The sequence below is a fragment of the Branchiostoma lanceolatum genome, chromosome 7 (genome assembly GCF_035083965.1).
Source record: "Branchiostoma lanceolatum isolate klBraLanc5 chromosome 7, klBraLanc5.hap2, whole genome shotgun sequence".
In the NCBI taxonomy this organism is placed as follows: Eukaryota; Metazoa; Chordata; class Leptocardii; order Amphioxiformes; family Branchiostomatidae; genus Branchiostoma; species Branchiostoma lanceolatum.
The window spans coordinates 20,932,803-20,957,951 of NC_089728.1; the positions used below are offsets into that span (position 1 = coordinate 20,932,803).

At 38.4% G+C, this 25,149-nt stretch overlaps 1 protein-coding gene across 1 annotated transcript; it reads right to left on the bottom strand.

The window, feature by feature from the left end:
- On the bottom strand, positions 1-25,007 carry LOC136438105 (meckelin-like). The gene is made up of 30 exons (XM_066432784.1): positions 24,790-25,007; positions 24,359-24,450; positions 23,519-23,621; positions 22,632-22,719; positions 21,494-21,566; positions 21,082-21,144; positions 20,309-20,374; positions 19,435-19,613; positions 18,852-18,960; positions 17,068-17,154; positions 16,520-16,585; positions 15,987-16,053; positions 15,140-15,232; positions 13,993-14,113; positions 13,251-13,359; positions 12,759-12,815; positions 12,128-12,229; positions 11,269-11,367; positions 10,460-10,546; positions 9,112-9,282; positions 8,348-8,404; positions 7,613-7,753; positions 7,081-7,161; positions 5,980-6,096; positions 5,060-5,173; positions 4,161-4,200; positions 3,489-3,586; positions 2,875-2,977; positions 1,959-2,101; positions 1-1,587 (listed from the first exon to the last, which is right to left on the bottom strand). The coding sequence occupies exons 1-30, from the start codon at positions 24,977-24,979 to the stop codon at positions 1,507-1,509; spliced, it is 2,997 nt and encodes a 998-aa protein (XP_066288881.1). The 5' UTR covers positions 24,980-25,007; the 3' UTR covers positions 1-1,506.
- Positions 25,008-25,149: the final 142 nt, after the last annotated feature.

Below are 25,149 nucleotides of genomic sequence, written 5' to 3' on the forward strand. Positions count from 1 at the left end.
TTTCACATGTGGAGAAGATTTTATTGGCAGAAACAAATCTTTAACAGGTGTGCTTACTTTCTGTGTACTAGTTAACTCTTGACACAAAAACTTTTCAACAACAAGCACAAATATCTGCAACTGTTAGTTTTTTCCTACCGAATGTGGTTAAGACCAAATTTCTCTAATTTCTCCAAAACAATGACATGATTGTTCAAAACAATTCTATCCACTCCAGTCTTATAGTTATGCGCCAAACTTCATTCAGAACTTTCATACCAATGCATCATTTTCCTGTAACGTCATATTTTGGAAGTGGAAATTTAAACTTCGACACTTGCTGAAAACGTATTTCTATTTTACAAGTCAAACAGCCATGGAAAAACGTTTAATTGTTCAGTTTGTTAAGAGAAGCTTGCAATAACCTGAGAAAAAGATCGCAACTACATTCTAACTCACAGAGAAGTCACTACTTATAACATTTAAGTGCACTTTTAACGACATGCCTTCTTTGAGTAGTTTTCATCAAATTACATCTTAGATCTACTACTACTAGCAACTTGAATTGTCAACAAAAACCTCATTGTCGAAAGCGTTGCGGACAATATCTTTAGTAAGACTTTTTTTGAGAAATACATGTAGGTATACTAGACAAAGTATACATGACAGTATGTGAGAACTTATTTTCTAGATTGACCTGAATATGCCCAGAATATAATATGAAAATATACCTTTTTAGACTTGTCATGTCAACATCACTCAAATATATACAAACAAAACCTCTCTCTAGAAACAATTACAATAGGCTCACAACTGACTTTTTGAATAATACCAATTTTCAATAATCATTAAACTTATATAGTAATAATTCTTTCTTTTCAATACGTACCACATAGCATATTGAGAAAAATTCAACATTTACAAATACTGAACATTGGTAAGAGAAGTAAGGTCAAACAAGAGAAGTCAATGTTAACTGTACACTGCAAACTAAAGGAATGTAAGTCTTTTCAAACACATAGTTTCTTTGTGTCCAAATAAACATTCATTCTTATCACAAATACAAACATATTGTATCCTTACACCAAGTATTTCTACTAAAACAAATCACTTCTCAACCCTTTGAAGCTAACACAACTTGAAGATAATGCAACTTATATACACAACACATTATCTTTGTAGGAAGGAACTCAACGAAACTGTACAGCTAGTCCTGTAATACACTAGATTTCTCACTGGAATGTGTGAAAGTGTGCAAGTTAGGACTGTCTCCAGCTTAAAATTTTTTTCTGTCCCACAGTGTTTGGGAGCCCATGCTGTTGGCTTTCGTTGTTAAATCTGTCATTTTAAGCTTACAAAAATACATTTTCATCAGTTTCATGTCATGAAGCTCAGATTTTTTGGACGGATGTGGTGAAATTTTTGTCCGTCCCAATAAGAAAATTTTGTCCTGGAGACAGCCCTGGTGCAAGTGCAACTTTGCAATTGAAACATGATGTCAAACAAACTCTAACTGTTCAAAAAGTTCTAGATTAGGAAGCGTTCATCCACCAGAGTCTTCTTGGCCAAGTTCTTCCTGCCACCACTGTCTCGCAGGTTGGAAATGAACTGAAAAAGAATGAAAAATATTCCGTTATAACCTTCGTTATGGAATAACAACATCTCTAAAAAATTTCATTTTGATTTTTTTACTTTCGTGATATTCCCCACAAAGGCATGTTTAAATATCTTTTAACTGTTAACTGTGAATAAGTAACTGGCATAATGAAATAAGGTTAAGAAGAAAAAAATTAAGATGTATTTATTTTATGCTGTAGTAATTTTATAACACTTCCCTTGCATAATGTAAATTTTAACTTGAATTTTGCCCTTTGACACTAGTGAGACTTTCGGGTTGTGTGTTTGTAAATTTTCCGACAACAAAAAACAAAGAATATCCACAAAACTGCTGAAAGGAAAAATTAAAATAATATCATTACCCGAGAAATGAGGTAGGTGATAACAGCGTCCAGTACATAGCTCTGTCCAATCAGATCCACCACACTGAACATCACCAGTTCAAAGGTCAAAAGCACCAGTTCATTTCCATAGAAGAGCACAGCATCAAAGGAATGGCCATCATCTAGATCAAAGAAAGACATACAGTGCTAACTTTTAGTGATTACTGTAAATGCAGAAATGTTTGCTGGGATTTAATTTCGCGGTAGGGAGAAAATGGAGTGTCGCAGTGGTTTAGAGTTCGCATTTGAAACAATAATAGAGCTACAGTCACACAACGGAACTGCTTTTCATGGTGGTTTTGAGTCTGCGGTAAAAAATTCACTCTGAAAACCGCGAACATAAAACCACTGTGAATATTTCTGTATCTACAGTATTTCAAACTTTCAATTCAAAGCCAACAGCTGAAAAATATTATCGATCATGAAGAAGGCGACAGTGGTCGTTGAAAATTCGATCCGTGAATACCTTAGTGTTGGAAGAAAGTTAAGCACTCACTATCATTATTACTAGCAACACAGATGAGCTTTCATTATAAGCTGAAAAATAACAGCACGTCAGCAGAACGTAATGCGCATACGTTCTACATTGTATGGCCTACTATCCAAACCTCTTATAGCGGCCGAGTCTCTTTCGTACCATTGGTCAACGTTGCATCAGAGTAACGGCGGTTGCATAAGATATATCTTCATTGGACGCAACTATATGAACCTATATACGAGATGTTAACCTTGAATACGCGACCAGGACCTTAAACGCTTACGTTCTACCGACATGCTAAAGATAAGATTATTCAATGGTTAAAGTGCGTAAAGCAATCCACGTCTAGATAGAAATTCAGGTTTGTCTATTGACTGATCATTGTATTTGGTGAGAAAGAAACTAGTGAGTCGTTACCATTGTAGAAGTGTCCCTTGTCTGTGGTTTCCAAGAACTCCATATCCAGTAGCCTCTCAAGAAACATCTTATCTTTAACGATGTAGTCAATGTCTGGACGGGACTGTGACAAATAAGAGTCAAGTATTTGAATTTGTGAAATTCAATTTAATTCTAAAACAGTGCTACATGATTTCTAAAATACAGACACAAACTAAATGTAATATCAACATTTTACAAATCATTTCTTGAAAGCAAAGTATTTAGTAAACAAATACAAGATTGGGCTTTAAAACTGAAAGGTAAAACAAATACTAGATCAGTTAAGTATTTGTGCTACATATAAATCAGGTTTGCTATGTTAGTTTAGCGAATACGGGGTCTTTTTATGAATATGAATTGGTACTGAATTTTTCTTTTTACTTGAGTTGAATGTGTGACAGTTGTGTGCCGATTTGTTAAAAATAGAGTGAACACTAGCGACCCCAAATAACACCCCTCCCAATGAAATGGTATGGCTACCCTGTGACGTCACAAAATCAAGATGGTGGCCACCACACATGCCCACGGATCCAACAAAGGTTTTGCTACGGAAACCTGAGACTAGATAGGAAAAGGGTAAAGGGCAGTCTTACATGGTCGATGAAGGCGGCCAGGTACTTGTTAAGTTTCTTGTAAGCATCGACCTGTTGGTTGATGTCCACACCTGCGCTGGTGGTGTTCCCTCCTCCAGCTGAAAATAAAAAACAAATCTTCATTGATGCAACCAAAGTACAGCAACTTTTTTAAGGTCTACTACAACTATACATACAAACAAACAAGTATATGAATGAATCAACATGTAAAGTTTGACGTATCACTTACAACTAGTTTAAATTTATAAACATTCTTACAGTGTGGGTGCATTTACCTATTTGTACACAGTAATGGTTATCTCCTTCTAGAATCTACTTGAATCTATCTATAGGATGGAATGTATCAGATTCTGTTGAGCAAGTGGAAAGAAAGTTGAACTGCTTTAAGCGTTTTTTCATCATATCGTGATAAAGTGATGTTTATCTTCAATCTCATTTGGACAGAATGGACAAAACCTCTAGTCCCAGGGAATCTTATGAAGTCTTCCGATACTATTCAAACCAACCTCCTTTTAAAATCTTTTCCAGTCCATCCATTAAGCGGAGTAGGGTGAAGAATTTGTCAAATTGAAACTGTGTCAATTACCATGATAGACAGCTGTCACAGACAAGTCATGAACTAAAGAATATTCGGCTTAAGGGGAAAAAAGACTTTTCACAGTTCATATTTACCTCTTGGTCTGTTTTGACCCCTTGCTGCTGCAGCTTGTTGCTATTGGGAGAATAAGTGATATGGGTTAACATTGTGTAATAAAGATTCATTTACAAGCATTTTACAACACAAACAAGTCATCACCTCAAAGAAATAGGGACAAGGAATATCATCAGATAAAGCTAGTCCAAAGACAAGCTAGAGTTTATCAACTCATCAAGTTATCCAGCTTCTGAGACAGCACACCATTATAAGTCTTAACAGTTTCTGAAGGTACAAAACTGTTTTAAAGAAAAACAAACTCATATCATATATTGTACTGTATTCTGTAATTCTTTATTTGTTAGCGGTACCTTAATTTCAGCAACAGCGGCCACTATTCAACGGCTAAAATTTCATCATCGCAATTATTTGATCACCGTGCTGAGGCCAGCTATAGAACCTTGTTTGTATCGGTAAAATTGAATGCTGTGAACTACTCTCTTTCCCCAAAATAAAACAAATTTCCTCACTTCACTCGGGTGTAAATGAGTACCTAGCTTTGTACAGGGACGTCCCTCAGATAGGACGTTAAAAGGAGGTCCCGTGTTTGAGGAGAGTCACACCTTGAGCACGTAAAAGAACCCACCACATCTTTTGAAAAAGATGAGTGGATCAAAACATTCCGGCCGAAATGGGATAGGGAATTTCCCGAGCAGCCTTTGTAACCCCCGCTTCTCCTAATGGGTCAGTGAAGTCATGCTTGTCTCGAGCATTGATGTTTCTGACCTAGGGCGAAGAGATGCTGCTACAATAAGAATAAGTTCAGTACTTCCACGAGTGGCCCCCTACGGCCTGCACTGAGCGAGTTCTTTAAAAAAAATCAAAATAAAAAAATTGCTGAGATTACCAACTGCAATATTTAATGGATTAACAGCACCTGCAGGGGCTTGATGATACTGTCGTACTGGTCCCTGAGCTTGTGTGGGAGAGACATCTCAAAGGTCTGGTTGTCAGTGTTGGGGAGCAGCCCACGCTGACCACACCTGTTATCCTGGGGGGAGGGTAGACACAATCAGGCTCAGTATATCTTTTGAGGTATAGAACTGGGGATGCTTTGAAACTTTGCTTCTGGACAAGAGAGTTGGATGGTTGCTCACCTAAGTTACGCTGTACTGTAAAATGTTTTATGTCATACCTGGGCTGCGAAAACGTTTGATACAGGTGTTCCTGACCGCCGGGACCGGTGATAACTTTGGGTTATCACACAGGTTTCCATAGAACATTTAGAATGCATTTCGAGTGCCCCAAGTGCAACACTGTCGAAAATTCAAATACTGGATTCGGTCGTTGGAATGAGCAAGGAGGTTTAATCAGGCCTCCTTGGAATGAGCGACTGTGACAATTTCTATTTGAGGACACCAACTTTTCTCAACTTCTGGCGCATTTCGCATTGAAACTTGTGTTGTTTTAGGGTGGGTATGACATAAACTTCCTTATGCTGTAAATCGCAACCATTTTTTGTGTGAAACCAGAATAGCTTTTGTAAGCTAAATCTGGATCAACATACATTGTACATTTTCTTTCTGACAGTGTGTAAACTGCTGTTACAGTAATAAAAATATTGGTTGTTTTTCTTTTAAATTTGTGACTTAAATGGTCTTTTCTTCTAAAACCTTGAAAATTCCTACTGCCAATATTAGTATACAGTGGGTGCATACATGTACTCGTATTAGCTAGTCTTGGAATATGAATCTACTAAATGCATGTAATGCCTGGTTATATTAATTTGTCTGCCACACCCATTAAAAAAAGATCATGAAATAAAAGATAGGCGAAAATATTCAAGCACGTTCTCACCTCTTCCCTGACCATCATCTCGTACATCTCCTGCATCCCGGTGTCGGCCTGACCGTGGACGGAGCGCCCGTGGATGTAGTACCCAAAGTGGGTGTTGGCCATGATGAACACACTCACCTGATCATGGATGACAGAAGTTAGAAAAATCTACACAAAAGTATTTTTGCCCTGACTTGTCTTAGGCCATGTTGATTTGATTATATGGATGACATCCGCGCGCACATCAATTTTCGCCCATTTCCAAAAATAAAATAAACTTTCTACCATACTGTAAATCGTGCAAAGCAGCAAAATGAGCATATATATGCCGTAAGTTGCAAAAAGATATTTCAGAAAAGGGATACTAATGTTGTAGAATGCCAAAGTCAAATGTGAATTAATAAATATGAAGAATCCATATATGCAATATGGTATACCCTTCTCTGTGTGATTAGTCATTTTAGTCATTTGTTCGACTTTGTTGACCACGTAGATTTCATAATGAACGCAACTTTTTTTTTGGCCAAACTTTTTTTCTTCGCACACTTGCAACAGTTTTGGGGTTCCCAGAGGATGTCATCCATATAATCAAATCAACATGGCTTTATTTGTATCCTTGTGTGTTGAATATGCAGCAATGCTTAGAGTTTAAAACCCAGGCTCAAGAAAAATATCATAATATCATACATGTGTACCTTCCCATAATATTCTCCAGCTTAGCATCCTTTTTTGGATGTCTGTTAGCAGAAGAACAAGTTTGAAATCTTTATTATGGTTTACAAGGGTACACTCAGATTCAGTGTTGAAAGAATCCAGTGAGCTGAAATATCATTTTGAGTAAAAGTTTTAACACATAGTTGTTAATGAACAGGGTTGCCTCCAGCTTTAGATTTTTTTTCTATCCCACTCATTGTTTGGGAGCCAATGTATTTGATTTTCAATATAGAATCTGTCATTCTAAGCTTACAAAAATACATTTTCATCAGTTTTAGGCCATGAAATATTTTTTGGATGGATAGGGTTGAATTTCATTCCGTCACTACAAGCAAGTTCCGTCATGGGTCCTGGAGACAGCCCTGTCAATGAATAAGAAATATGATAGCCCACGGCAGATACTCGTACATTTGCCATGGAGCAGAGGTCCACAAACTGGCCCAGCTTGTCCTCAACAAAACGCTCGTAGAAGAAGGTGAAGAAAAGCCACTGTGGAAGAAATAAAGATTCATTAAGGTCAAACCACTTTTATTTCCTTGGTTCTTGGACATTTATATATACTATTAGGCCACACCAATTTTCTCGGAATACGTGCAGCCTCTCGCTGTTCCCATTCAAAAATTTTAGTCGCGATTTTACTATTTGTTGAGTTGTAAAACTCAATAGCCATCAAAATAGCGTATAAAGGCCTGCACATACCTAAAAAGTGTGGTCACATTTTATAATAAGTTATACTCTTTCATTAATCAATACTATTTCTCAATATCAATCCTTACTTACTTACTAAGTTCGAGCTCCCGCTCGAACCAATCCTGAAAGCTCTCTCCACAGCACTTTGTCCTCCATGGCCCTTCGTATATCAATCCATATATTACATATAATACACTTAGTAATACCTGAAATATTACTACTCTGGCATTTTTACAAAATTAGTCCTTACCTGTGCGATAGCCACCACCAGGTAGACGGTGGACATCATGCCGAAGCGGAGCAGTTTGCTGTACCCTCCCACGTACTGCTCGCTGTCAATCACCAGGTATGCACGCGGATCTGTCGTAGTCAGGTTCTCAAACCCAATCACCTGGTTAAAAAAAAAAAACACATCTGTCATACTGATTTGATTATATGGATGACATCCTTTGGCCACTGCAAAATTGATGCCAGCATGAAAAAAAAGTTGGGCCAAAAAAGGATGGTTTCACAAATAACTGAACACACAGAACATGTTACACTAAACAATAAATTAATCTTTTTTTCTCGATTTTTTGGAACACTCTGCTCAGGGATTGCAGCAACGAGTAACTTCACAGCAAAATCAGTATGTTTTACAGTAGGAAAAGAGGTATCGTATGACATAAGCATCCATTTTCCAATATTTCTTTTTTTCATTTACAGCATGTATCTACTAATTTTGCAGCTTCATTTCAATAGCTTAGAACAAGGAAAAATGAGGTATTTCTTTCACTTTTTCAAAATCTACGTAGAACATTTATCTTCTAGATAAGTTATAATAAATTAAGGGGGACAAAAAGAAGTCCAAAGAAGACTGCAAGACTTCTAGGGTCTGACGGGTACAATTTAAGGAACTACCAAATTATGAAAATCAGTCCGTAAATTAAAATTAAAGTACTCAGATGGGCATTGGTTAGGAAATATAACTGTAGCAATAGCTTACATTCATGAAGAGCAGCACAGTAAACAGCTGGAAGACGGTGTTACTTTTCCTGGTGGTCTGAAAAACAGTAAAAAGGCAGTCAGTTTGATAGAGCATTTCAAATTGAAGGCCAGAGATCAAAATACACATTGTCAACCTATCCATTGAAATGGCAAAATCTTTGCAAGAGTACTGTAAATGCAGAGATGTTCGCAGTGGTTTTATGTTCACTGTTTTAGAACAACTTAAAACCACCGCAAACATTTTTGTCCTGTACTGTAACACACAGTAGCAGTATTTTACTATAGCGCTGTTGCAAACTTAAAGCCACTGCAAACACTCCATTTTCCCCTTAGCCGCGAAATTAAAGCCACCCTTAAATGCATTTACAGTATTTGCACAGGTGAATGTGAGACAAAGGTCTCAGTGAAAAATCATAAATCTAAAGCAAATTTCTGCCTTTCTTTCAAAGAATTGATATTTTACCAGGCATGCATAATGCTATTTTACATGTACATGGTGTTTTTTCTAAACACAAAAGAAACATAAAGAAACCATACTTCAAACAATTCAAAGCATGTAAACCATGTATACGTTCTGTCTCGAATGTAACAATGCTGATTCCTAGCTCTTTTAACTTCCGTTGATTTTAAATATTAAGTCTTTAGATTTTACCAATTAGAATGATTTTAACATACTGTAAAGTCTGACTGCAATTCAGTCTGTTGACTGCCATGGTCAGATTGTTTTGTGTACGCAATAAAAAACATTCATCAAAGACACACCTGGATTTCATTCCATTCATTGGCCACAAAGTACGTTCTCCACATGCTGACGGACTGCGACTTTCCGTTCCCGCCTTCCACGTCCGCGGTCTTCCCGCGCGGCCGCTCCCAGTCAATGAAGAAGATATCGACGGTCATTTGGGTGAAGAGAAAGTGAAGCATCTCCAGACACTGTAGTGCGAAAAATGGAAAACATGTCTAAACTGACAAAAACCATACAAGTAAACTAGACATTTGACTGTAGAGCAAAAAATGGTCTTTCGATAAGCAAACAGTACATAATCATGTGGGGTCGTGTGGAGTTTTTTGCCCAGAACCCAGAGGTCTCGGGTTCAAATCCCCTGACAACACCGATCTTGTGTCTTTGGGAAAAAGGCACTTTACGCGACTTTCCTCACTCTACCCAAGTGTAAAAACGGGTATATTACATAAATGTGTGTGGGTCACGACACTAGCAATAGCTGCCTGTGTCTCACATGTATTGCACTGTTGCAATAATTAGTCTAATTTTAAATGAACAAATTTAAAAAATCATAATCATCGTGATTACTTACAGTTGGAAGATATCATAATGTTTGTTTTGTTTACTTCTCTAGAGAACTTTTTTTTGCAAGCCGGAGTGTCAGGTTCTAAACAGGGTGCCGTATTGTGACGTCATTAAAGGAATTTAATTTGATTATCTGTTGGCAGGAATCAAGAACTGGAAGTATGATTTGTAACGTTTGATATTCAAAACATCATGACATCAACACATCAGAAGGGTGTACATTTTGAAAAATTTTCAAGATTGCAGAAAAAAAATTAAACAATCTACAATTCTGCAGAATGAAAAAAATAATTGAAATTTTGTCTTTTAGGTGGGCCGTGGCTGTGAGTTTTGTCACAGGTTGTTTCGTATCAGAACCCTTTTTTTGTTATTCTCCCCAAGGATATAATGTCATTTTCCCTACTTACCAGAACTGGAATTATTAAAAAAGGTATTTGATTTGAAGGAATAAATACGCTTTTGCTGTTGCCATTTCAATATAAAAGTTCAAGTAAATTCGCTTTTCATTTCATTTTTTACGCACGTTATGTTTTTCCTGTTAGTAACAGTAACTGTTTCAAACTTTGCTGGTAAAGATTAAAGACAAAGTGAGAAAAGAAAGAATTACAGCAATGCTATAAAGCTATATAGTATGATGTAAATATATGCACTATCAGGTTGAGAAGATTGTAGTATGATGGCTTGCGTATTTGCAGAAAAAATGTCAAATTGCAGAACAAAACTTTGACATTCTGCAATATTGCAGAACACTGGAAAAAAGGATTTTTACCACTGTAAAGGTTGAAGGTTAAATTTGATTACCTTAAGGGCACATGCCACAGACAGGTAGATGATGAAGGTTTCCTCCTGTGCTGGTGTGGGGAGCAGCAAGTACACCTGGTCTTGTCTCTGTGTGGAAAAGACAAAACAAGATTATAATCTTCAACCATAACTTCTTGTCACGCACAAACAAAAGAGTAAATAAGCTGGAAAAAATTAGAAGATGTGGGGAAGACTTTGTTTTCTTGATCGCATTTTAAACATAAAAAAAAAAGAATGATTATCCTGAATCCTACATCTTGATATTGAACATCTTGAAATATTCACAGTGGTTTTACATGACTTTTTGTACACTGTATGTCCACATTCCTCACAGTGATCTCTCCACAGTGAAATCATTACAGCAATACAGAAATTCTGTGAGCAATGCACTCTCTGTAATCTAAACTTTAAATAACGCAAAGACCCTCGCTGCAAAATCCCTGCAAACTTGGAAAAACTTTTTACAATGGTCCCTGTATTAGCCCTTTGATTTGATTTGATTAGAATTGCAACAGTGCAATACACGTGGGACACAGGCAGCTATTGCTGGTGTTGTGACCCACACACATACATGTAATGTAGCCGTTTTTACCCTTGGTTGGAGTGGGAAAAGTCGTGTAAAGTGCCTTTTTCCCAAGGGCACAAGATCAGTGGCGTCAGGGGTTCGAACCTTAGACCGCTGGGTTCTGGGCCGAAAACCCTGCCGTTACGCCACACGACCCAACTTTGCTGTAAATGGTGACAAGCTTTAAATTTATCAAAATAAATCTCACCCGTTCATGGTTAAGACTGTATCCTATCATTATTACCTTGAAGAACAGCAGCCAGGACAGTGCAGCTCCCATGGCTACAAGGAAGAAGGCGTTTCCCAGGGGTCCAAAGGTATACAGGATGAACTTCAACAGGGACTGGAATCAAAACAGAGACAAGAAAGTCTGCCATGTACATGTATGTCCTCCAAAGTTGGACTACAATGAGTGACTTATGAAATTATGACCATCACAGATACCAGTGATACAGTATAAACTTTTAAGGTGCTGTTGGTATTTAGGTAGGCTGATACTACCCGCTCGTTCTCATTTAAATGTACACATTTTATAACTTCCGTTACCGTTTGAAGTAGGACGTTCCTGTCATTAAGAAATGCCACATATAAGGTGCCAAACTGTCGTTTTTAAAAGCGAGAAAAGTTTTAGGTCGTCATAAAAAACGACAGTTTGGCACCTAATATGTGGCATATCCGAATGCCAGGAACGTCTTACTTCAAACGGTAATGGAAGTTTCAAAAGTGTACATTTGAATGAGAATGAGCGTACCATATTTTTTCTTTGCAGCTTAACCTTCAACCTCCTAAGGCACAGTAACCATTTGGTACTAAAGTTGTATTGGTTATTGGGTTAGGCAGCAGGGAAAAAGGTAACATAAGAAGCAAAGGTGGTAGACTGAAAGTCTTTAGTATACAATTATAAATCATGGGATTTAAACCACACTACATTAGGGAGACATTAATTTTTGTTTATACCTTTCAGATACATATTGGTTTCCACAGAAAAAATTTGCATGTAGTATTAACATAAAGCCTTTCTAGGTTGTATGCATTCTTTTCACACTAACATTTTAGATTCTTTCTGTGTGACTTTAGAAGTGGAAATCTCCACATGTCCTTACCGTACAGTCGACCATCTGAGCTCCAATTCTGCGTCTCCAACTGGAGGTGGATATGAACAGGGCCCAGAGTATGGCCAGCGCACTCAGCACACCTATGGCAATCTGAAATATGACAATACAGTCGTCTTTTTTTCAAATGGCTGAATTCACTAAGACTTTTCATGGGGACAGTGGGGTCGTGTGGCGTAACGGCAGGATTTTCGGCCCAGTACCCAGCGGTCCCAGGTTCGAATCCCCTGACACAACCGATCTTGTGCCCTTGGGGAAAAAGGCACTTTACATGAATTTCCCCACTCCATCCAGGTGTAAAAACGGCAATATTATGTGTGTGGGTCACGACACCAGCAATAGCTGCCTGTGTCCCACATTTATTGCACTGTTGCAATTCAAATAAAATCAAAATTAAATCATGTCATCACATTGATGAAAGTCACCCATCATAATAATGGCAGTTAACATTTAATCATTACAATACAATGTCATTATCCTAAGCAATGCCTTCCACCAAGCAAAGTAGTTTATTAATACCTTTCTGAAAATTTAGAGAAACTATTATGTCACATATTAAGTGATTTTCAAGATGCCCTCTAGTCAATCTGTTGTGCAAGCCCTGTACTAGTTCATAACATACCTGTACATCCTGTTCATAGGTGGCTGTGCTCATCTCATAGTTCACACTGAAGGACACCTGTAGGGGTGAACAGATGGAAACATAATGAGCTAGACAGCAATTAAAGAGCACAAACCTATATGCCAAGGCAGCATTATCCCTATAGGTTCTTGCAATGGTTAACAATCCTTTAAGAAATTAAAAAGATAGTGCCTGAAATTTAATCTACTCTTTTTCCAAAAGCCTAGCCACAAATATACAAGAACAAAAAGGTAAAGCTACATGTAGCTCGTGAAGGCATAGAAAAACAAAATTGTAATCTCCTTGGGAAAAGTATACATGTATGTGACAAAAGGAACAAATATTGCCACGTTAAAAGTGGGTCACAAGCATGACCAAAAAATGACTCTACCACAGAGGCATTGCCAAAAAATGACATAAGCAGGCTCGACATCTCAACCTGAGTAAATTCAGATTCCAAGAGACACTTTACTTTATAGACTATAGACTTACTGTGACTTTGGCATTAGCAGTGTAGTCATCCAGAGTGGCCTCGGAGTATGTGATCCTGACCAGGGGTGGGTAGATCTCTCCTTCCCTGTTCCCTGATCGCAGTTGTACGCTGGAGAGAAGGATATAACACATTACACTTTAGAAATTGTGCAATTGTTCTGGCATTGGTAAATTCAATATGGTAAATTGTGCCATCATGTTGGCATAAAAGTTTAGCCCAGAACCCAGAGGTCCTTGGTCTGAATCTTCTGACATGCCTCCGACACAACTTTCCTCACTCCACCAAAGTGTAAACACCGGTACCTGACTTTGGTTGGGGAGGTGAAAGGCGGTGGAAAGAGACGGTTAGGCTTCACATTCCAATACCATGCTCTCGACAAAGCGGATACCAACCCACTACCTCTACGTCCTCAAAAAGGCTATAGAACTACCTTTAGTTTACCTTTTACCTTAAGTGCAATATGTAACTATAATGTAAGGGTTTAGCGGTTACTGATCTTACTTCAATCTGGACTTTCTTATGTCTACGAGCCTTGTACTGGGTATACATGTGTATCAAATGTTTGTGGACTTTTGTTTATTGTATCCATTATGATTAATCATTTTCAACCAAAATTTTTTATTTTCTAAATCACCTTTTTCATGAATTTCAGACAATGCACAGACACCATTATCAGTGCCATTATCTGATCTTTCAAAAAGTTCTGATCTTTCAACAACAACAAAAAAAAGAACATATTACCCGATGGAAAAACTGCTGGCATATCGGACCACTTGAGGCTCTCCGTCTGCGGCCAACTTTGTACCAATGGGGTCAACCAGGAAGAACCGCCGCACCAACTGCCACCTGGTCCGGTCGCCGACTACGGTAAGAATTTCACAATGAGTACCTTAACCTTCTCCCTGCTGCCTAACTCTGTAACCAATAGAGAATCCCGGGTGCCAAACGGCTACTTTAGTGTGCTAAAGGTTAAGCATGATTATCCTGTAGTTACCCTCACTGTCTATTATGTGATTTTGTATTGATGTACTACACATGTTAAACTGGTGTGTTGTGCTGAAGGGCAGTTACACTGACAATAAAGATTGTGTAGAATACATAAACTCAGTTTGGCAATGCTCACTGAAAGCATCACAAAACATACTTATTTAATAAGGAAATACATCATGCTGTCTGCTATTGAAGCAAAATATCTATACATGTAAGGATATGAAAAAATATGAGGATCTCAATTAATCTATTGTTTTCAATTCACCAAAGATACCAGTCACTGTGATAACCTTTAAAGGAAAGACACACAAAAAATTGAAAAGTCTTCTATACTATGCTAAATATACCTCAAAGTCAACTTCTTTCTTGTTTCACATAAGTCCGTCATAGTTCTGGGATCTTTCACTGTTTGCAACTTATACAGTGCTGACGCCTTCTTACCTGATGATTGCATTATGTGGCGTTAGTGTTCTGAATTTCCCAACCAGAATTAATAGTGCTTTTCAAACTGGCTTTCCTGGGGATAGATTTCAAGGAACTTTACGAATTCAAAGCCCACTAACTCGTCAATTCCCTTAAATTCGTAGAGAAGTTCCTCGACCTCCATCCTCAGGAAAGCATGGCTTGAAAAGTATTTTTTATTCTGGTTGGGAAATTTAGAACACTGACGTCATATAATTCAATCATCAGGTGAGAAGGCGCCAACACGACATAAGTTGCAAACGGTGGGAGATCCCAGAACTATGACGGACTTATGTGAAACAACTTCAAGTAAGAACTTGACTTTGGGGTATATAAAGCATAGTATTGAAGACTTTTAAGTTTTTTTTGTGTACCTTTTCTTTCAACAAGTGATAACATTCACCCAGCCTAACTCCTATCATACTGTGATACGTACCTGAGTTGTCTGTGTTGCTGTATTGGACGTTAGTGATGAGGACAGGGATGGCGTATAGGGTACGGAGGGCACTGTCATCCGGGTTACGGTAAACTGGGGGAGAGGTCAAGGTTCAAAAGCCAATTCCAACCACAGGAGGGTCTAATGATTAGGGTTGTACATTAGGCCATGTTGATTTGATTATTTGGATGACATCCTCTGGGAACCCCAAAACTGATGCAAGTGTGCGAATAAAAAAAAATTGGGACCAAAAAAAAATTGCCTTGATTATGAAATCTACGTGGTCAGGAAGGTTGAACAAATGACTAAACACAAAGAGCATGGTATACCAAAATGTAGGTTCTTCTTTTTTGTTATTTGAAAACTTTTTTTGCCTCAGGAAATGGTTTTGGCGTTCTACCACATTAGTAACGTTTTCCAATATTTCTTTTTCAAGTTACAGCATGTATTTGATCATTTTGCAGCTACTTTGTGTAAATTGTATGATGAACGGTATGGTGGAAAACTTTTTTTGAAGACGAAAATTGATGCATGCGCAGATGTAGTCTGTATAACGCAAACTCCAGCTGTCCGGGGATTTCTGTCACCTCCCCGTGGCGGCTATGCGGTTACAGGGCGGCAAGCCGTTACAGGAGCTTGATTGAGTTCAGGCTAGCGCAGATGTCATCCATATAATCAAATCAACATGGCCTAAATACAAAATACATTTTCATGCTAGGCCATAGCATATACATCATTGGAATGGCCATCAGTTTTGCGTAATGTATTATTGTCCCTTCACGTGATTTGTCGTAATGACTTGATTCATCGCTTCTTACTCAACACTCTGTAGCCTGATAAAGGATACACAGGTCGTAGAAGGCCATCTGCTGGTAGGCAGTGTTGTTCCAGAAGTCTTGGACGTTCAGTTGGCACTGGGAGGAAAAAGGGGTGGTGGCTTAGTATATTGCACTTTACATTATAAACCTGACACTACATTTCTATCTACCATAAGAGTAGAACTTATTGCCACCAAGTACAGTAGGAAGCATCCTAACTAGATACACTGTAAACTTAAAACAACACTTGCAGCTAGATGTGCAAAGGTTAGGTGTGACGGGTTGTTCAGTGTAATATAACCGGCTGCTGTCGTTCCATGCAAACAAACTTTAAAAACACATCTAAAAAATGTTCAATTCTCTTTGCTTTTCAACACATCATCAGATTCTAGACATGACAATTGATATGCATTCATATTATGCTGACTGACTTGTTTGGATCATTGATTAGCATATATATACATGTAGTAAGTTACAGCCCTTAATATCAAAATACTAGTATACAGTGTTAGAAGGTGAATGGAAAATAGAATACGATAACATTGCATCCTCAGAGACTTACCCTCTGTGAGTAGGTTGTTCCAAAGACATAGGCAGCATCTAGTCTGGTGTTGCTATCCTTACACAGCTGTGGAGCAAGAATGAAATAAGAACATTAGCTGAATGTTCAAATTTAACCTATTAGTAGAAACATTCTGCTTTTCAATAGTACAATATGTATACATATACATTCGTATATGTGTAATTACAGTAACATAATCATAACATAAAAAGGTAGGTCAAGGTAGTCCCATAGCCTTTTTTGTAGGCTGTAGGGCCAGTGGGTTGTTAAAGCCATAGACAAGACCAGAGGAGAATGTTCTGGTTTGGCTGATAATGTTTTTCTGAATCCAAGAACGTAATTGCATTGGCAACTTGACCTTGAACTGGACTAGGCAGCAGTTGCATTTTACAGCATCAGTATTCTGATAACCCCCGAGTACCCTTCAGATCAATTACAGCCAGGTATAACATGTTATATCGAGAACAACCATTGGATAAACTTTAATTTGGCGGCCCTTGAGAAATCTGTGATGTCACATGCTCACACCCTATAAACAGCTGTCTCACCTGTAGCAGTCCACCCGTGACCTCCTGGATTCCTAGAAACTCCCCGTTCAGACTATAGGCAGCTACTACAAGGTCCAACTTGGAGGACTGGGAAGAAATCAAGAAATCAGTTAGGAAATCCAGGAGTATTTTCTAACCATCACATGTATTAGATTCATTAGCGATGATAACAAGCATAAGCATAAACCAGAATGCTCTATTGAACAAATAATTTCATACTGGATCCATTTCTGAGAAACAAGCTTAATCAATCAACAAGGCACAGGAAATACTTGCAGACCAGAGTCCACCAGGAAAAATAGAGTAAACTAACTGTTAAAGTATAAAAATGAGCATGACGGAGGGTATGTAGCAGGAATTCGACTATCCCTAATGTCCATGTGTAGCTATCAAATAAAGAAACTTGTCCCAATATAGGGATCGTCCGAGAGGAATTTTGAAATTCAGATCCATTTCTGATGAGAAATGCCTGCTGCCTACCAACCAGTATGTAAATACAGTGGAAAAAAGAATGAGTGTTTCAGAACAAACAGGAACAGTGAGTTGCAAGGTGAAGAACACACATGATGAATGTTTGTACAACCCAATTAATAAATGAACTATATGAACAGTGATCATGAATTGCCCCTTGTATGGGCTTACATGTCTTCTGTTGTGAACTTTCCACTGTGCAACAGTGCAGTGATTCGTGTAATTCAAAAGCATTTTTTTCTTCAGTACCATGCATGCATGTGAGGAAAATTATTCTGTGTGACTCCTGTGATCCATCTTATTGCTAAGGCCATCTTAATTCTTTTACATACTTTTTGGAAAAAATAGGCCTTAAAATGTAGAATCCAAGCAAATAGGTTCTTTCTACTTTTTAGACCTAGTATAATACACTTAAAAGTTCTTTTAGAAATGCATTTATGTAACGAAACATTCCTACAAGACATAGATATTTTTTTTGGTTTGTCTTTAGGTTCAAAGAGAAAAAGAATAAGTTAAAGAACCAAGTAGAAAGGTAAATAAAAACATAGCCTTTAAACTTGTAGCAAGAATGAAGACAAGAGTTTTCTTCGTCAACCACAACAACTACAAACTACTGAAAAAGAGTAGAAGAAGAAGGTACGGTACAAATAGTCCTCCAAGTATTTCGGTCAGCTGTAAGCCAAGAGGGCAGAAAGAAAGGGGAAAACTCTGTTAACTACATAATACATGTGGCAGACAAGACAATGCATTGTCATGGATTACATTAAATAACATAATGCTTCATATGAAGAAGTGAAAATATCATATCAACATAACGGTAAAAGGGAGCCTTCATATCGGATAGATATAATGCATATCATCATCATCAAATTTCATACTCATAGTCATACAACAAGTTGGAGCATACACAAAGTTTAGTTTCCAGTATTCTCTATTTCATATTTCATATTCAACTTTGCATAACACTGTCATTTGATGATTCATAAAATGCTACAAAAACATTTCTTTTACATATACCTCAAATTCCATGCAATTGTTGCATACCCGACTTCAACAGATATGTGACAGTTCATATAAATAATAAAACCAAAGTGACATATCTAATCTAAAAGATCTGTACATTGTATATGACAAAAACACAGATGGGTTCAATCTTCTAGTTTCTATAAATCTGAAATAGTTCTTGTCCATAACCTGATCTTTGGCTAGGGAAAACATGGAAAATTGAGTCACATATAAAAATGCTTTTAATTGCCAGAGTTTATTATCCATTTTCAACATCTATAAGTATAACATCAGGTGGGAAATGTTACCTGGGATGCAGCACTGAAGGTGAACTTGGTGGAGATTTCGGTGTCCGACAGTATCTCTGATACGTCGTTCAGCACGTGATCATAATACAGCCATGGCATGGCGACTTTCCTGCAGGTCAAAAATAGAGGCAAGACTCTTTAACAAAGGGTGACATCCAAACCATAGCAATGCCATACAACCCATGATCGTCAAAGTTCTGATACAGAAAGAAAAAGCACACTACTGTTTTGAACACTCAAAACACTGCTTCAAATTTTTTAACTGTGCAAAAGTTACAGCAGTGTGCCAAAATTAAACATCTAATTGTATTGTATGGCATTGTGTTTATGGTGGTTGACTCTGACACTAGAAGTTCTAAGTTTGAATCCCTAGCAGGCCCCCTTATTTCCTCACTCCAAAAATAAGTCCTAGCTTTGGTTAGGGATGTCCTCTTGGACAGGACGTAGAGACAGATGTATAGGTTCTGTGTTTGTACCCACCACAATCTCACTATACAAAACTAAATCAAGTGTGTTATTCCATATCAATACACAGGGTACAAAAGGCTAATCAAAATAACTCTAGACATTGAAATGTGCTTACCAGTCTTGTACAGTGCCAACGTTGTCGTTGTTGGCATCACTCAAAGCTTGCAGCAGTGTACAGCCGTCCTCTTGGTTGGTTCCATCGTTCTGCCTGTTATAGAGGCGGAGCACGCACAGGTTGCCTAGCAACTGACAGGCCGTCAGGTTACGTTGGGTATCTGTTGCTCCAGTATCAGGCTGGGAAATGTAGGAAATGTACATCAATGTTCATTAAATTTCATTGAAGTACTATCAGTACAAGTAAAGGTGTTTTTCATTGAAGTACTGTCAGTACAGGGGTGTCCCTGTGGTGTAGTGGTCTAGCTATGATCTGCGCTTTTGTCACTTCTGGCTCAAATTACAAAGGCCCGAGTTCACGCCCGGGTGGGACACCTCTGGATAAGAGTCATACCAAAGACTTTATAAAAATGGTACATATTTCTGAACCGGTATGGAAGTTAAACACACTCCACTGCCAGTGGACTACATGTAGCCCCCTGCTGCACCACAGTGTGGCCCAGGGCTATGAAACTTAGCCAAAAATAACATGCAAGGAACCGTCCAGGGAGGAAGAAAGAGAGGTAGACAACGGAAAAGATATGAGGATAATATCAGAGAATGGACGGGCATGACACTAAGTGAAACACTAAGAAAAACTGAAAAAGGGAGGAGAAAACTGCCAGCTAGATCTTCTGTGGTCACATAGTTAGACTAAGAGATAGATGAGATACATGTAAATAACAGACTGTCACTTAAAACTACGCTAAACTTTAAAATATGGCCACCTGAACTAAAGGAGGAATTGACCATATAAGCCTTAAGCTTCATATTCTACATTTTTCCCTCTATATATAGGAAAGTGAATTCGAAATCCTAAACATGACTGTCCTTACCGTACAGCCTAGAGAAGCTGCTAGCAGATATTCCTCAATGTAGTAGGACAGCTTGTTGTCACTGTCCTGTAGACAAAATTATAGCAGTTTTACACATTTTTCTTCTAAAAGTAAACATGAGCAAGCCATTTAGACAGAGTATATTTTGCAACAGGTTTTACCCCTCTCTCTATAAGGCCATGTTGATTTGATCATACGGATGACATCCACGGGCGCATCAATTTTCGTCCTTTTCCAAAAATAAAAAAAAAGGTTTCGGCCAAACTGTTAATCGTAAAAAGCAGTTGCAAAATGAGAAAATACATGCTGTGATTTGCAGAAAAATATTTCAGAAAACCATACTCGGTGTGTTTACTTTTGTTTATCCTTCCTGACCATGTATATTTCATAATGAAGGCAACTTTTTTTTTATTCCCACGCTCGCATCAGTTTTGGGTTCCCCAGAGGATGCCATCCATATAATCAAACCAACATGGACTAAACTTAAATAATGCACTTTTGACTAGACAATTATGACTTTTAAAGTAGTATAACCATAAGGACATTACATATACACCTACAATAGGAAAGAAAAAGACTAACTTTCAGTTAACACAGTTCTGGTTTATTCTATTAGAGTATAGTGTATTTGTGCCATTTTCTGTTGATGACGATTTCCTAAAAAAGAAGGTCTGGCCAAAAATGTATTTGAAAAAATTGTTTGTTGATTTTCGCCATGTCTACGCTGGACCAATCGTCCGTCAGGATGAAAAAGGAGAAGAAGAAGAACTTACCCATGTGAAGTCCAGGTTTTGACTCAAACCAATCTGTGCAGGGGTGAAGCAAATTCCACCATGCTGAAAAGGGAAAAACAAATTGTCAACATTTTTCTCCACCCCACAAAAAATTAATTCCCATTACATATGTCCATTTCAATCATATATACCTTTGACATCTTTTCTGTAGGTACAGTTTTCCATCCAAGAATAAATTGGTAAAAGACAAACTACTTCTTTGTTGGGATCAGATCAATCACAGAGCTTATTCAGTTGCATGGATCAAAAGTGACCTCTATTATTCATTGTCAGTACTGCAACAGTTTTGTAACGTAAACAAAAGAATTGTTTAAATTTTACCAGCAGTATCAGGGTGTTTACTACATCAAGACAAGTTAAAGTTAGACCATCACAACAAAAATCTTCCTACCACTTGGTTGGGATCGGGACAGTTACAGGATCCACCGCTGATATCAATAAAGCTCTGGTGGCAGCGGACACATCTAAAAGAAAAACAGAGAGACAGAAAAATAAAAAATAGGTGAATTCAAACTTCGTAATACAGATTCTTATATTGCCGACCCATTTTATAATTACTATCCTGTAAGACATCAGAAATATCTTAAAATCTCTTAAACTACAATTACAATCATACCAACATGTCTAGTTGCAGCTTTGTGATACAGTTTTCACATCAACTTGGTAGCATTAAAGGCAGGCTAAACTTAATTTCGTAAAGCATACTGCACTATGTTAAATAATCACTAAGACAAGTTCTGACTTGTTTTACACTAGTCCATCATAGATTAGCGTTTTTACAACATATTAAATTCGTGGTGTGGTGATGTAAAACTGGCCATGTCCAAAGCCCTTTAACCTTTGTGACGTCAGATTCCGAGTCGGAGGAATGGCGTCTGAAGCAATTCCTATGGTGCAGGTGTGGCCGACTCGGAATCTGACATCACAAAGGTCAAAGGGCTTTGGACATCGCCAGTTTTACATCACGACACCGCGAATTTCAAATATTGTAAAAATGCTAATCTATGATGGACTAGTGTAAAACAAGTCAGAACTGGTCTTAGTGGTATATCTAACATACTGCAGTATGCTTTACGCAAATTAAGTTTAGCCTGCCTTTAAAGACTGGGAGACATGTATCAGGGGTTAATCTTAACAGTGGAACAAGGGTGCTGCACCCCCATGCCCTGACCATGCGCCCTCTTATGCTAGGGTCACATTTCCTAACCGGGGCCCGGCCGGGCTGTTTGCGGAAACGAAAAATCAAAGTGTATGTCAATAAATTTGCACAAGCTATGCTCTTAGATAATTTTGCGTACGTTTTGTGTTTTGGTTGTCTTTTTATATCATAATTGCCGTTCCCAAAGACTGCCCGGCCGGGCCCCGGATTGGAAATGTGACCCTAGCATTACTCTGGGGAGCAGATCCATTTTGGCTTACTCAAGTTCTCTAAAACTCCAGACTGTGGAACCAGTTGCTCCGCTCCCTTGCAATGCTCCCCCTTGCAATTATTTCTAGAAAACCCCCTGTGTATAATGCATGAAGCATACCTGTCTCCTGCTGCATTTGGCACAGTATCTCCCTCACAGGCCACACAGTCACGCTGGCTGGTCTGGGTCCCGTTTGTGGTGCGTTCAACTGGGACAGAAATCACAATTTATACACGTACATATCACAGTTAAGTGTTCTCACCAGGATTTTTTCACAGCATAGGGGTCAGGTAGAGAAGGCCAACTTTGCGCTGCGCAAGTCATTCGCGGAGTGCCAAAGACATGATAACGGTTGGGAGTCTGGCATCTTCCTGCACAAAATTTTGACACTTCATAACCAAATAAGACACTATTTCCTGCATTTTGAAGGATAAATTTTGTGAAGTTAAGTTTTTCCTCTGTCACAGACTCATTCTAAAGCCAAATATGAACTTTTCATAAGATTTATGAAGGTACTTCCCAGAAAGAAACACCCCTATGCTCATTGAAACACAGTATCGGGGTCCAGATCATAGCATCGGGGGTCCAGACCACAGCATCGGGGGCCCCTATGCTGAAAAGGCCTGTCGAGAACACTGCAGTTAGACTTGTATGCAGTGAGTCAGAGTCATGTAATCCAGGGGAAAATTTTGAAGACAGTTCAAGGATTCCATGACAACTCGGCCACCTGTGACAACTTGGCACCAAGCCCAGGACAAGTCAGCACCATACTATCTCAGCACATGATAAGTGTATTTGGGGCTGTCCTAAATGGCCGAGTTGTCCAGAATAGCTAGGGGCCGAGTTGTCCCAGGTGTCGATTTATCCTGATACACAGTTCAAGCATGTTTTACCTTCATACCAATTGGTGATTCTATTTTTTTATAAATACACAAGTTACACATAAGACATCATTGCAGAGCAGTTGTACTCCTGTACTATATCAGTCATGTAGAGAAGTTACATACCTGCAATCTGGCCAGCAGGACAGGGGTTACACCTCCCTGTAAGAGGGTCCAGTGCTGTACCCGTACCACAGGAGACACACGCCCAGCCATCCGCTGATGTCACCTGGGAACAATATTGTACGTTGCATGGGGAGCTCATTGTCATAATACATGTACATCATTGTACAGAATTACACTTACTGCTTGCCAGTCCCCTCATTAAGTACGGTCATGTACCAATCGATTAACAAAGTCTTAGATTTACACATACAGTACTGTCATATGCCTTCTATTTTTTTGTTACTTACTTCTACCAAGGAGGTCTATATAACTTATAACCTCCTTGCTTCTACTAGGTACCTCCCAAGTTCACAAATACTCCTTCATTCCCACCCTCTCCTTCTTCACTTTTTCTTGTATCCCAGGTATTTCTTGGTCTCACATTTCTTTTGCGTGCTTATACCTTTGTTTCTTCTGAACCTAAAAATGCACCTCACTTGGTAATTTCTATATGTTTAACATGACAATGCTTGATCTTGATCTGGTAAAGGGCAACACCCCTCTTGTCGGGGTAAAGCGCCCAGGGGAGTGCGCTGCACTTTTATTGTCCTCTGAGGTGCAGGAGCACCGCCTCTTTGAACTTAGGAGGGTCAGTAACTTCTTGAGGCAACTCATTCCAGTCTTTCACAGTGCGAGGGTAATAAGAGTATCTATAACACTCTTTGTGAAATGGTAGACTCTTACTATATGAATTTTGATTTGAGTGTCGTGATTGGCGCGGTGCAGGTGACAGATGGGAATGGGAATATATCGAGCAGGTATACACTTTTCTAAGTAAAAGAAAGATATCAAAGCACTCACAGGTGTGGGAGCTGCACATGCTGCACAGGTGACCTGGGAGCTTCCGATGTCTGCAGTTAGTTCAAATCCAGCTTGGCAAGCACAGGAAAAACCTGAGGAAATAATGTTGAACTTCATAGCCATAAGGAATATTATTATGAATATCTGTGTATTATGCAAGGTTAAAAAAGACAAAATTCTTGTATAATTTTGTATAATTTGCTAGTGTCAACAAAAATATACTTCACAGAATGATATTCAAAGCGAAAAGAAAATCTCATAGCGCCCAAAGGTCAGCACCTTCATAGACACAACCAAAAGAGTCACAACGAACTAAAATCCCACATAATTTTATTAATAATACCATATCATATATAAAGGTATATAAAGGTATATCCTAGGTGATCTACAAGAAACAAAACATATGAAAATGGTGTTGCTGTGCCACTCACCGTCGGAGCTTGTCTGAGAGTCGGCGCCAGTACAGGTGTCACAGCCGAGGTTAGCAAAATTATAGTACTCTGTGGGGTTCTGGCAGGAATCAGTTGTCACGTAATTGATGGAAAACTGGGCCGCAACGACGTAGAAATTCAGTAAGAGAAGTAACGATAATATTTTTGTTCTCGGCGCCATTTTGGCCATTTCGGAATGTTGTACTTGGTACGTTCCCACTACAATCTAGGGGTTGACTATCCTGGTGTTCGTTGAACAACACCTTTTTACTCGACAAATATAGCAAAAAGCTATTCATATTTAATAATCAACACATATTTGTAAGATAATAGTACATTTTTGTGGTTTAATTACTTTCT